This window comes from Danio aesculapii, chromosome 20, assembly GCF_903798145.1.
Source record: "Danio aesculapii chromosome 20, fDanAes4.1, whole genome shotgun sequence".
Classification (NCBI taxonomy): domain Eukaryota; kingdom Metazoa; phylum Chordata; class Actinopteri; order Cypriniformes; family Danionidae; genus Danio; species Danio aesculapii.
Window position 1 is genome coordinate 47,719,613 of NC_079454.1, and position 12,412 is coordinate 47,732,024.

The 12,412-nt window shown below is 35.4% G+C and overlaps 1 protein-coding gene across 1 annotated transcript in view; it reads right to left on the bottom strand.

Annotated features, from left to right (window-relative positions):
• Nucleotides 1-917: 917 nt before the first annotated feature.
• dtnba (dystrobrevin, beta a) overlaps nucleotides 918-12,412 on the bottom strand; it is a 63,025-nt gene continuing 51,530 nt past the window's right edge. Inside the window, exons 18-22 of the mRNA XM_056480698.1 lie at nucleotides 8,904-9,075; nucleotides 8,720-8,809; nucleotides 6,333-6,383; nucleotides 2,211-2,243; nucleotides 918-2,134 (exon numbers count right to left, since the gene is read on the bottom strand). Coding sequence (XP_056336673.1) covers nucleotides 2,239-2,243; nucleotides 6,333-6,383; nucleotides 8,720-8,809; nucleotides 8,904-9,075 — 318 coding nt within the window. The 3' untranslated portion in view covers nucleotides 918-2,134; nucleotides 2,211-2,238. The remainder of the gene's footprint in view (nucleotides 2,135-2,210; nucleotides 2,244-6,332; nucleotides 6,384-8,719; nucleotides 8,810-8,903; nucleotides 9,076-12,412) is intronic.

The following is a 12,412-nucleotide window of genomic DNA, read 5'->3' on the forward strand; positions in this document are numbered from 1 at the left end:
ACGGTCTAGGAGGAGATGCGTTCTTAAAATAGTCGAAGAAGAAGAGGAAGAATATCAGGTTTATGTAGTATAACAGTATGTTGGCTTTCTCAAGCCACCATAATAATCATAGTATGTTGTTTAGCAAAGATCAGTGTTGCGTATCATTAGTTACAAAGTAACTATTGTAATTAAATAACTCTTCCACTGAAAAAGTCAAGTATGGTGTTACTGAATGTAGTGAAAATGAATGATTGTACACTGTAAAATAAAAAGGTGCTGGTGAAGAAATTGATGATTTTAACTTTGTCCTATGCAATAATATACTAATCTTTGCATTAATATTTTAATTCAGTTTTTAATTAATTACAACTCATGCTGATGTGTTTATCCTCATATAACCTTGCTCCATAACAGCTGTGTCTTTGGGTGACTGATAACCGAGAAGTTAACTCTGTACTTGTTATCAACAAAATGTTACAACTCCATTTTCAGAGTGTGCTCGTTTACAGGAACAATAACGGACAGGAGGGACGAAGGGCCAAGGCTCACTCTCTTGCAGGCTCTGTTATGTGTATGCGTAACTTTTTCTGTGCAGATTAGCTTGTTCTGCCTAACAACTGATGATTGAACTGATCTGGATGGAGGATATTTCTTACTGAAGCGCCTGAAGAGAGGGGCTGAAGAGAGATGATGATAAATATGGGGGGGGGGGGGGGTGCCCAGCTGACACTGACTGCCTGTGATGCTGTTCTCTGACACCCAGAGCTCTGTAATGCTTTAATCATCTAATTAGTTAAACTGACTGATGTTTTAACCTGGGAGGACTAGGAAAAGTCCAACACTGGTTACCATTTTTTTTATTTAAAAGAAAGCCACACATCCCAAATTAAAGACACAGACACATGCCTCTGACAGAAAGAAACAATACTCCAGCCTTATTGATCGTTTGATATCGTCATTTATTTTGAACACAACACATCAATCACATGCGTGTGAATCACAGCCTGCATTCAGACTTACTTCTTTAAAATTAGCTTTAAAAAGACATCGGTTTGGTAGAAAAATCACGAAACACTACGACTACCGGCACCGTAATGATCGCCTCCATCAAACCAGGCAGCTCTCACAGAAGGCCACAGGAAGTGATGTCATCAAGGCCTGTGTAACGCAGGTAGAATCACATGACGGTCCAGAAACAAACGAGTCCGTGAATAAATTTGGCGTAAATAACAAGATTTAAAAACCTCAAACTAAAATCAACAAATCATATTTGGCAGGTATTCAGCATTCAAATCAAACAAAGGCATCAGTATGATTCACATTCCAACACACACACACACACACGACTATAAAGGAGGCACACAAACACACACACCTCCAGAAAAACACACAGCAGGTCAGATGTGTGTGTAAATGTTTGCAGGTAAGAAAAGTTTGTTCACAGGAAACAGTGACTACAAACAGTGCTTCTAGAAAAATCCACATAAGACAAAATAAAACTCTCCAGCACGCAAATCCGCCTCTTTATCAAAGTACCTATTCGAAAAAACCCTAGAAAACTAAATCATTCCGATCTTAAATATACATAAATGCGCAATCAATTTGAAATGAGCAAAATGTACACTGAAAATGCTGTTTGTCCGACCAAAATAAATAAACGGCGATTGGAAAAATAAATTACAGTACACAACTCCACTCTTTTCTTTAACTCAGCTCCTTTAGAAGGCCACTTTTTCTCTTTAATCCCAACATGGCCACTCCCACATAAACAAACCACGCCCACACACCTCAATCAGCCAATCAACTCCTCACGCGTCTCCTTCGATCACATTCTATTGCGTTCCATTCCGTTCCGCTTGAGTTCATTCCGTCCCATATTTGGGTGCATCAAAAGCTTTTAAACTTCAAGAAAACACACACGAGAATAATAACAAGACAAAACTAGCAGGTCAGCGATGGAGACTACGTATAGCTTAAATCTCAATCGCAAAACTAAGCCGCCATTAAAAATGTAAAACTTTCAAAAATAACGTTTTTCCTTCTCAAGCAATCCACAGGAAGCCAAATCCGTCAAATCTGATTGGCTGAGCCTGGGTTCAGAGCTCATTGTCTTCTTGGTGATGCCATCAGCACATTTGCGTGGACGCCACACCTTAAATAATACAAAAAAAAGTCATTAATGAAAAACCCAAACACAACAGACAAATCTCATCCTGTGTGATACTTACTTGAAACTGCTGGCTTCATTTCTTTTGCTTAACCTGGGAAAAAATTAACTAAATTATCATTTATGTCAGAAAGTTGTAAAAGTTAGTGGTCCCGAACCCCCTGGCCATGGACCGGTACAGGTCAGTGGATCAATTGATTCCGGGCCGCACAAGAAATCATTAATTATTACCATTTTATTTATTATCTGAGGCTGAACTATCTTTTATTTTGGAAAATTACCTTTCTCTCGTTACATCTAGGTAACTTGAGCCAGATTTGTTGCCAGATTGGGTGGTTTCCCACCAACTGGGTGGTTTTGAATGTGATTGTACGGGTAAAAATGGCATTGGCAGTTTTGAAAGGTAAATTTTATATGCGACTTATTTAACAAAACATAACTGTGTGCTTCTACTCCATTCAGTTAGAAATCAGGTGAAGAGGTGAAGAGGTTTATCTTACCTCTAAAGCTTTAAATAATCTAGCTCCTGTTTATAATATAGCTCCTGTAATTAGGCAAGTTATTGTATAATGATGGTTTGTTCAGTAGACTATTGAAAAAATATAGCTTAAAGGGGCTAATAATATTCACCTTAAAATTAAATGGTTTTTAAAAATAAAAATAAAAAACTGCTTTTGTTCTAGCCGAAATGAAACAAATAAGACTTTCTCCAGAAGAAAAAATATTATAGGAAATACTGTGTAAATTTTCTTGCTCTGTTAAACATCATTTGGGAAATATTGAAAAAAAAAAAAAATTCAAACGGGGCTAATAATTCTGATTTCAACTGTATACAGTGAGATTCTGCAATATCAGCACTCGTACAGCCTCTTCACCTATGTATTACTCTGCTCACATGACAAGCAAAGAAATAAGCTCACTACAGTTTGACAAATATTGCTGCTGTTGGACAACATAATGTACTTTTGAGGCTTTTTGGCTGTGAATAAAGTTGTTTAGATTGTAACTATGCAGTTCATTTATAAAGATAGAGCCTTTTTAAAAAATATTTATAATTTCGGAGATTCAGCACGTTGGCGGCCATTAGCAGAGCAAAGAAGTAGACGGTTGAAGTTCAGCCACAAGATGGGAGAAAAACTGTGCCAGTTGTTCAGCTGTAGTTGTTCCAAACTACAGCTGAACAAATCATTATAAAACAGGTAAGTGACTTTTTAAGTCGATCTCTCTCTTTTGTATGTTGTAGTGCTGTATTTATACCATAGTAATCTGGTAGTGTTTGCTTTGCTTTGGCTTTTTTGAGGTTAATTATTGTGATCTCCTGATTGCAACAGAATACTGGGAAATCTTTGTAGACTGATGGCATTTCATGCCGTTCAGCCTTATAATCTTAAAATGTGAGCAAAATCACCTGCTTTGTCATAATTTTAGACATTACGCTAGAGAATCATTCAAATACTAGCTCTAAAGCGACTGTTCTGGCAGTCAGCTGCAGATTTGAATAAATGCCAGAAGAAAGTAGTTTCTCGAACAAAAGGGTTTTTGAGACTCTCCGTGTTTGATTTTCTTTTTTATACACACTATTATGCCGCCGAATTGTTGAATAAACGCAATATCACACTCGTAGCACTGGTGGGACACTAGGGCATTCGGCCTGCGGCCTCAGCGCCGATATACAGCCATATCGCACTGCTACTCGTATGATATTTATCTATATATATAGATATCTATATATATATATATATATATATATATATATATATATATATATATATATATATATATAGATATATATATAGATATCTATATATATATATAGATATATATATAGATATCTATATATATATATAGATATCTATATATATATATATATATATATATAGATATCTATATCTATATATATATATATATAGATATAGATATCTATATATATATATATATATATATATATATATATATATATAAATCTTTTTGAAAAAAATCAGAAAATGAGCATTTTTACAATAATACTAAAACGAAATCTACAGATGATACAGTAGATTGTAATTTTTAAGCAAAACATCTTAACATTTAGAGACTTCAGAAATTTGTCGATCAAATACAGTTTTCTAGGGTAAATGATCATCAAAACCTTCAGACACTGGTTATTTCACATGTTGTCTGGAGGTCTCCGGTGATTCATTAATTCTCTTTTCCGGTATTAGTAAAGCCTCTTAAGCTCAGCTCTGTAACTAATTGAGCAGATAATCTACCACAGTGTTTCCTCAACCCCTGTTTAACCTACACAGTGTTTTAATTAAACAGACCCTGTACAGATTTTACACAGTCTGGATCAATTGTGCATATTAAAGAGCTGACATTTGTGTCTGTCATTATCATGTGTTCAATTAAATCATAGAATAAACAGCAGGTAGCAGCTGTGTTTTCAGATTTTTTTAAAGGAACACTCACCTTTATTTGGAAATAGGAATATTTTACAGCTCCCCTATAGTTAAAGAGTTGATTTGTAGCATTTTTGAAAACATTCATCCGATATCCTGCTGTTGTGGGTGCAGTGTTAGCTTAGCTTAGCATAAATCAGGGAATCTGATTAGACCATTAGCATCTTGCTCAAAAAATTCAAAATAGTTTTGATATTAGTTACATAGTGTATAAAGACCAAGGGAAAATGTTGGTTCTGCTAATGCTGGATGGAAAAAAGTTCCTATTTTCTAGGTCGAAATGTACAGGAACTATATTCATTCATTAAAGAATAATAATCTTTGCTGCCCTACCATGGCTGAGTGAACAGCAGTGCAGTTCTTAGCCATATCAACCCAGAAAATAGCATCTTTTAATTTTCTGTCAGTCCTAGTATACAATGTAACTACAGAAGAGTTGAGCTTTAAATAGGAAAATTATTGAAACTCTTAGGTAATTTTTGAGCAAGATGCTAATGGTCTAATCTAATTCAATAATCTATGCTAAGCTAACAGAGATGCTAATTGTCTAATCTGATTCAATGATCTATGCTAAGCTAATCTAACAGTTCAGTTTTACCATTTTTTAATACATTCATTCGATATCCTGGTGTGGTGGGTGCAGTGTTAGCTTAGCATAAATGATTCAATCAGATTAGACCATTAGCATCTCACTCGAAAAAAAAAAATTGTTTCGATATTTTCCCTATTTAGAGCTTGACTGCTCTGTAGTGACATCCTGTACAAAGGCCGATAGAAAATGTTGGCTGTGCTAATGTTGGATGGGAAAAAGTTGCTAATTTCTAGGTCAAAATGTCTAGTAACTAAACTCTCATTCAAGTATAGTAGTTTTAGCTGCTCTACCATGGCGGAGTAAACAACAGTGCAGTTCTCAGCCATATTGATCTAGAAAATAGCATCTATTCAATTTCCGTCAGTCTTAGTACATGAAGCAACTACAGAAAAGTCAAGCTTTAAATAGGAAAATTACTGATACTCTTTGGTCATTTTTGAGTGAGATGCTAATGGTCTAATCCGATTCCATGAACTATGCTAAGCTAAGCTAACAGAGATGCTAATTTTCTAATCTAATTCAAGGATCTATGACTGAATGCATTCAAAAATGCTAAAACTCAATTGTTTAACTCTAGGGGACTTGTAAAAGGAGTCTATTTGCAAAAATAAAAGTGGAGTGTTCCTTTAAACTCGCATTCAGTAAATGATTCCAGCTACTACAATTTTATTTAAAGCCTAATTTGACTGATGGTGTCTGAAACTGGCAGAGAAAGCCTTCAGTAGCAGACCAATAAAACATAAGCGACGGAGCTGAATGGAGAGATGAATGAATATGGCGGAGAAAGGAATATAATGAAGGTGTTTCCCAGTACGGGTTCTGCTCATAAAGCTTCAGCATGTGGACCTCTCTGACCCTACAGGAAGTAGTTAAAAAAACATCCAGCGCCCCCTAGTACACTCGTAAACAGCCTCCTCGTTAATACTAACGAGTAATTAAGCACTAACGAGCCCCCTCAGACAGAACAGACACACGCCAGACTCACACAAACCTGTCGTGTAAAACATTATGAGCTTTTGTTGTGTGTGTGGAGGATAAATCTCATGAAAATCACTGATGTTCGTGTAACGAGATCAACTCTTAAAGCCACGCAGGTCTGGATTCAGTAGCACAGGTGTATTTTGGGTAATGTAGTAATGTGATGTGAAAGTACCTCTGTCTTTGCCATTCTGCAACAGTCTTTCATCCTCGTCTCCATCTTCTGCTGCAGAAGACACAAGAGAATATCATCTTACAAAATATAAAATAATAATAAATAATATATTATTTCACATTGTTTCATTAACAAAAACAATTTAAAAGTATAGTAATAATAATTAAAATAATATTAAAAAGAGGCGGCTCATTCAGCTGCGGCGACCCCTGAGAAATAAGGATCATTCATTCAATTTCCTTCAGCTTAGTCCCATATTTATCAGGGGTCACAACAGTGGAATGAACCGCCAACTATTCTGGTATATGTTTTACAAAGTGGATGCCCTTCCGGCTGCAACCCAGTACTGGGAAACAGATAAATAATGGACTAAGCCAAAGGAAAATGAATGAATGAGGAAATAATAAATAAAAAAAGAGAAAGAATCATCATCATTATTTTGTTATATTATTATTATTGTACTGATAAGGATGCTTACGGCTTAAATAAAAATTCTAAATGTTACCCATGGCAACTAACTGAATTTAAATGTGAAGTACTATTAATTACCCAACTAAAATAAAGAAATGAATGCTAAAATAAAATATAAATCTGATCGATCGATCGGTAGGTAGGTAGGTAGGTGGGTGGGTGGGTGGGTGGGTGGGTGGATGGATGGATGTACATACATATAGAGGGATGGATGAATGGATGTGGATGGATGGATGGATGGATGGATGGATGGATGGATGGATGGATAGATAGATCTAATCTAAAATGTAGCTAACAAAATTACCCAAATGTAAAATCAGATTAAAAACAGAAAATTTAAAAATATGATTAGTTAATTCAGCACCATTACGAACACAAAAATAACATGGCATAAAAATATCTTTACTCATTCAAATATCTATGATGACCATCTCATGTCCAAAAGTAGTCAAATTGACATGAGATGTCTATTGCAGGCACCAGAAACTAAGTTCTCTTGGTGGGACTTCATATTTATAATTTCTTAATATATTTACAGTATTGTGTATATTAATTGTTGAATTTAAAATATTTTAATCTGATTGAGTACTAATTTGCTAATTTTGGAATATATAGATGATTTTGAGGCATGTAAACAAATACGATGGTCTCAACACATTTCCTGTTTGACATTTTTAATTTCTTAAGCTTCCGAGAATCCAAAAAGGGCCACATATTGATAAATACTGTTGTGATAGCTGTTTTGACATTTAAATATGATTGAATTGCCTCTTGTTACAGTTATAAAATAGTTTGACAAGCAGGAAATGTTCATGGGCCAATGACAAGACCACATTGAAATGGTCTATATAAATTTACAGTGGGGGAAATAAGTATCCAACACGTCACCATTTTTTCAGAAAACATATTTCTAAAGGTGCCGTTGACTTGAAATGTCCACCAAATGTTAGGGTAACAACCAAAGAAATCCATATGTAGCATGTAAACAAATATAATTGGTTTACAAATAAAGTTATGTGTAATAAAATGAAATGACACAGAAAAAAAAGTGAAGAAAGGGAGGTGTAGAAAGACAGTGAAAGACCAGACAGCAGCTGAAATCTCTCAGTAGTTCTTCAGCAACCCTCTCCCCTTCCTCAGGTGCTTCAGTCCAACATCTACATTAGCAGGAGGATGAAGATGAAACCAGGGTGGACATTTCAGCAAGACAATGATACAAAACACAGCCAAGGAAACTCTCAAATGCTTTCAGAGAAAGAAAATCAAGCTGTAGAATGGCCTAGCCAATCACCTGATGCGAATCCAATAGAAAATTCAAATTAAGGATCAGTTTTGATAGACGAGACCCACAGAACCATAAAGATTTAGACACTCTGTTGAAGTCTGTGAAAAACTCACACCTGAGCAATGCATGTGACATATGAGAGCACCAAAAAAAGCCTTTTATATAAAGTATTAAATACATTTCAGTAGTTCAGTGCTTTCTCCTTGTGTCATTTCATTGCTATTACACTCAACTCATTTTTTGTTTGGTTTTATTTTTTCTGTTTGTATTGTTTGGGTTTTTATTCAAATCTGGCTCAATTCCATGTCAACAGCTCCTTTAGAAATATTATTCCCAGGAAAAAACATGACGTGTACAAACATACATTAAAATATAGTTCAGAGATTATGTTTTTACAAAAAGGAAAATATATATTACATTTAAATAGTATACCATGGTTACAGAAAGAAAGGGTAGAAAAAAAAGACAAGAAAAAAAAGGGCACATGGGAAAAAAAAATCTAAATGAATGCAGAATATTAAACAAAGCACAAATTTCTGAAGTAAATTTTCATATTTTTTGCCAGCTTTGAGAAAAAACTACTCATAATGCAACAGACAGATGAGGAACAATCCTTCATGTGCTTACAAACCTGAGTTGAGCTCTTTAACCAGTGAAGACATTGTGTTCGTGATTGAGTCCGCCGCCACCAGGAGATCATTTCGTAGGTTTCTGCGAGGTCCTGTAGGATACAACATAAAAATGAAGATAAATCACGTTCCATGGCTCATTAGATATAAAAACACTGCGTTATCAATTCAAACTGAAGATGTTACCCTGAGAAAACGCTTCCTGAACATCTCCACCCACTCCAGCTAAAGAGTCCTGGGGCCCATGGGTGGGGGTGTGGCCTGTGTATGTGGGGGCGGGGCCTGAGGAAGGCGAGCGAACGGGCATCGGCACTGAGCGAGGGGAGGCGTGGCTTGGAGAGGAGCCAGCGGCTTGAGCCTAAGAGGGAGTCAGATGAACAGCTGCTAAACATGTTCAATCTCTACTGCGAGTAAATGTGTGTAAAGTCTGTTTATATCAAGAAGGATTTTTTTTTTCTGTCAAACTAAAGCCAGACATGAGAAATAAGAGAGAACGCAAACAAGACACATGAGATGCATTATCAGTAGTGAGAACATTCAGCAGCAGACACTGGAAGTTAAACATCAGAAGGAAGAAAAATATATAAACGAAAAAAAAATGGAAAGACAACGGAAAAGAATTGTCCTATACATGGACATAGGGCTGGGCGATATGGGCAAAATATCATATCCCGGTATTTTAAGGAGGAATCACGGTAAACGATATATATCCGGTATTTTCCCATAGATGGTTACTTGAGAGGTAAAGCCTTTATTAAAACAATATTAAACATTTTTTTAACAAAATTTAATTCAAACACAAGAGTTTCCCTCCCTGTTTACAAATAAACATCTACACAAAAAATAACAGCTGCACAATATTTTTGGCTCTGTGACAGACAGACAGATAATCTAAAATGTAGCTAACAAAATTACCCAAATGTAAAATCAGATTAAAAACAGAAAATTTAAAAATATGATTAGTTAATTCAGCACCATTACGAACACAAAAATAACATGGCATAAAAATATCTTTACTCATTCAAATATCTATGATGACCATCTCATGTCCAAAAGTCAAATTGACATGACATGTCTATTGCAGGCACCAGAAACTAAGTTCTCTTGGTGGGTCTTCATATTTATAATTTCTTAATATATTTACAGTATTGTGTATATTAATTGTTGAATTTAAAATATTTTAATCTGATTTAGTACTAATTTGCTAATTTTAGAATATATAGATGATTTTGAGGCATGTAAACAAATACGATGGTCTCAACACATTTCCTGTTTGACATTTTTAATTTCTAAAGCTTCCGAGAATCCAAAAAGGGCCACATATTGATAAATACTGTAGTGATAGCTGTTTTAACATTTAAATATGAATTGCCTCTTGTTACAGTTATAAAATAGTTTGACAAGCAGGAAATGTTCATGAGTTAAAGCCTTCATTTTTGATGAATAAAATACAGTAAAGGTTTTTCCTCCTGCTTAAATTTAAGTAGCACAACATTTCAAATTATAAAACAAATCTTTGATAAATAAATAGGTTTTTCTTTTCCTGTTTAACACTATACACAGCTCTACTGTGCTGTTGTGCAAATAACAAAGCAAACAGAACCATTGAAATCACAGCTACATTGTTAGAGCAAAAAAGGGGCACACTTAAAAAGTAACACAACAAAATATTGTAGAATAGAAAAGAACCACAATGAATGTAAATATGAAACACAGTATTTTGTCACAATTACAGTGTTGTTAGAAGTAATCCTGTATAAAACAGTTCTGTGATTTATAAACAACAATTAACTCAGCTGTATGTTTTTAGTTACACATTTACATGTATGTATTGTGCACAATTATTAAACAGTGCACATATTGAAGAGATCTAAAGAGAAGTCTTTCACTCCATGTACAAAATCCTACACTTTTCCTTTTGTTTTGACTAAACTTTTTTTTACTAAATATTAAATAAGGAGATGAAAATGAATAGACTATAGATATGAGAAGTAACGAAATTGTACTGTGATGAAATGCTGGTTAAGCATATAAATGTAAACAGTAATTATAACAGAGCAGAACGCAGAGCTAAATGTGTTATAGCGTAAATGTAAAGAAGAGACCGTTGTGTAAGAAATACTGAACTTATAATCAGTGAATATGAGGTTCGTTCTTGCTGTCAATTGCAGAAGAAATGATTGATAAAAGGTTTCTGATAAACCGCTGTGACAGCTGCAGAGTTCGATTTGTCTGGGGAGTCAGATTTTGATACAACGCCGGCACTGCATGTTCCTCCATGTCACGTCAGTGATGGGTCGTTCTTGAACGATTCGTTCATTTTAAACAAATCTTTTGTATGACTCATGGAGTGAATCATTCATTTGCGCATGCGCTTATTTGTGCAAGTGGAGCTCACGTGCTACCTTGGAGTAGTTTGTTTCACGCAGAATGCACACGTGTGGCCTCAAACCATTTCGATATACTGCATCACGTTGGGGAATCATATCGTTATATCCCCAGAACTCGATATACCGTCCAGCCCTACATAAACAGTGATCAATTTCTCTCACATGCACAACAAAGATGATCATTTCTTTTGTGCCCATATTTATTATGTCTTAAATACTAATGTGTCTTAACATACAGTGCTCAGCATATATGATTTCTACTGATTTCTAGTGACAGTTTTTAAGCTTGAGAGCCATGTATTTTTGGTCAAAGAGCCACATGGGGCTTGTGAGCCATAGGTTCCCTACCCCTGCTTTACAGTAATACCGAACTAATCTAACAAAAACCACTTAAGATCACAGTCCAAAAAAGTACACATGTTGGGAAAAACATTAAATAAAATTTGAATAAACAGGAGACATCAAGAGAAACACAAGAAAATATGGTGTTTTTTTTGCAATAACTTGCATGAAAATAAATGTATTATTTTCATATTTTCTAAAGCCGTTCAGTGACCAAACTCTTATTTTAATGGATATAGTGCATCTGGAAAGTATTGATAGCGCTTCACTTTTTCCTAATTTTTTATGTTACAGCCTTATTCCAAAATGGATTAAATTCATTTATTATTATTCCTCCTATTATACATTATTCCTCAGAATTCTACACACAATACCCCATAATGACAATGTAAAAAAAAAAAAGAGTTTTAGAGCTTGTTGCAAATTTATTAAAAATAAAAAACCTGAAAAATCACATGTACAGCAGTATTCACAGCCTTTGCTCAATACTTTGTTGATGCACCTTTGGCAGCAATTACAGCCTCAAGTCTTTTTGAATATGATGCCACAAGCTTGGCACACCTGTCTTTGGGAATTTTTGCCCATTCCCCTTTGCAGTACTTCTCAAGCTCTATTAGGTTGGATGGGAAACGACGGTGTACAGCCACATTCAGACCTCTCCAGAGATGTTCAGTAGGATTTAGCCTGGGCTCTGGCTGGGCCACTTAAGGACATTCACAAAGTTGTTGTGAAGCCACTCCATTGATATTTTGGCGGTGTGCTTTGGGTCATTCTATTGCTGTAAGATGAACTGTCGCCCCAGTCTGAGGTCAAGAGCACTCTTAAGCAGGTTTTCATTCAGGATGTCTCTGTACATTGCTGCATTCATCTTTCCCTCTATCCTGACTAGTCTTCCAGTTCCTGCTGCTGATAAATATCCCCACAGCAGGATGCTGCCACCACCATGCAACACTGTAGGGATGG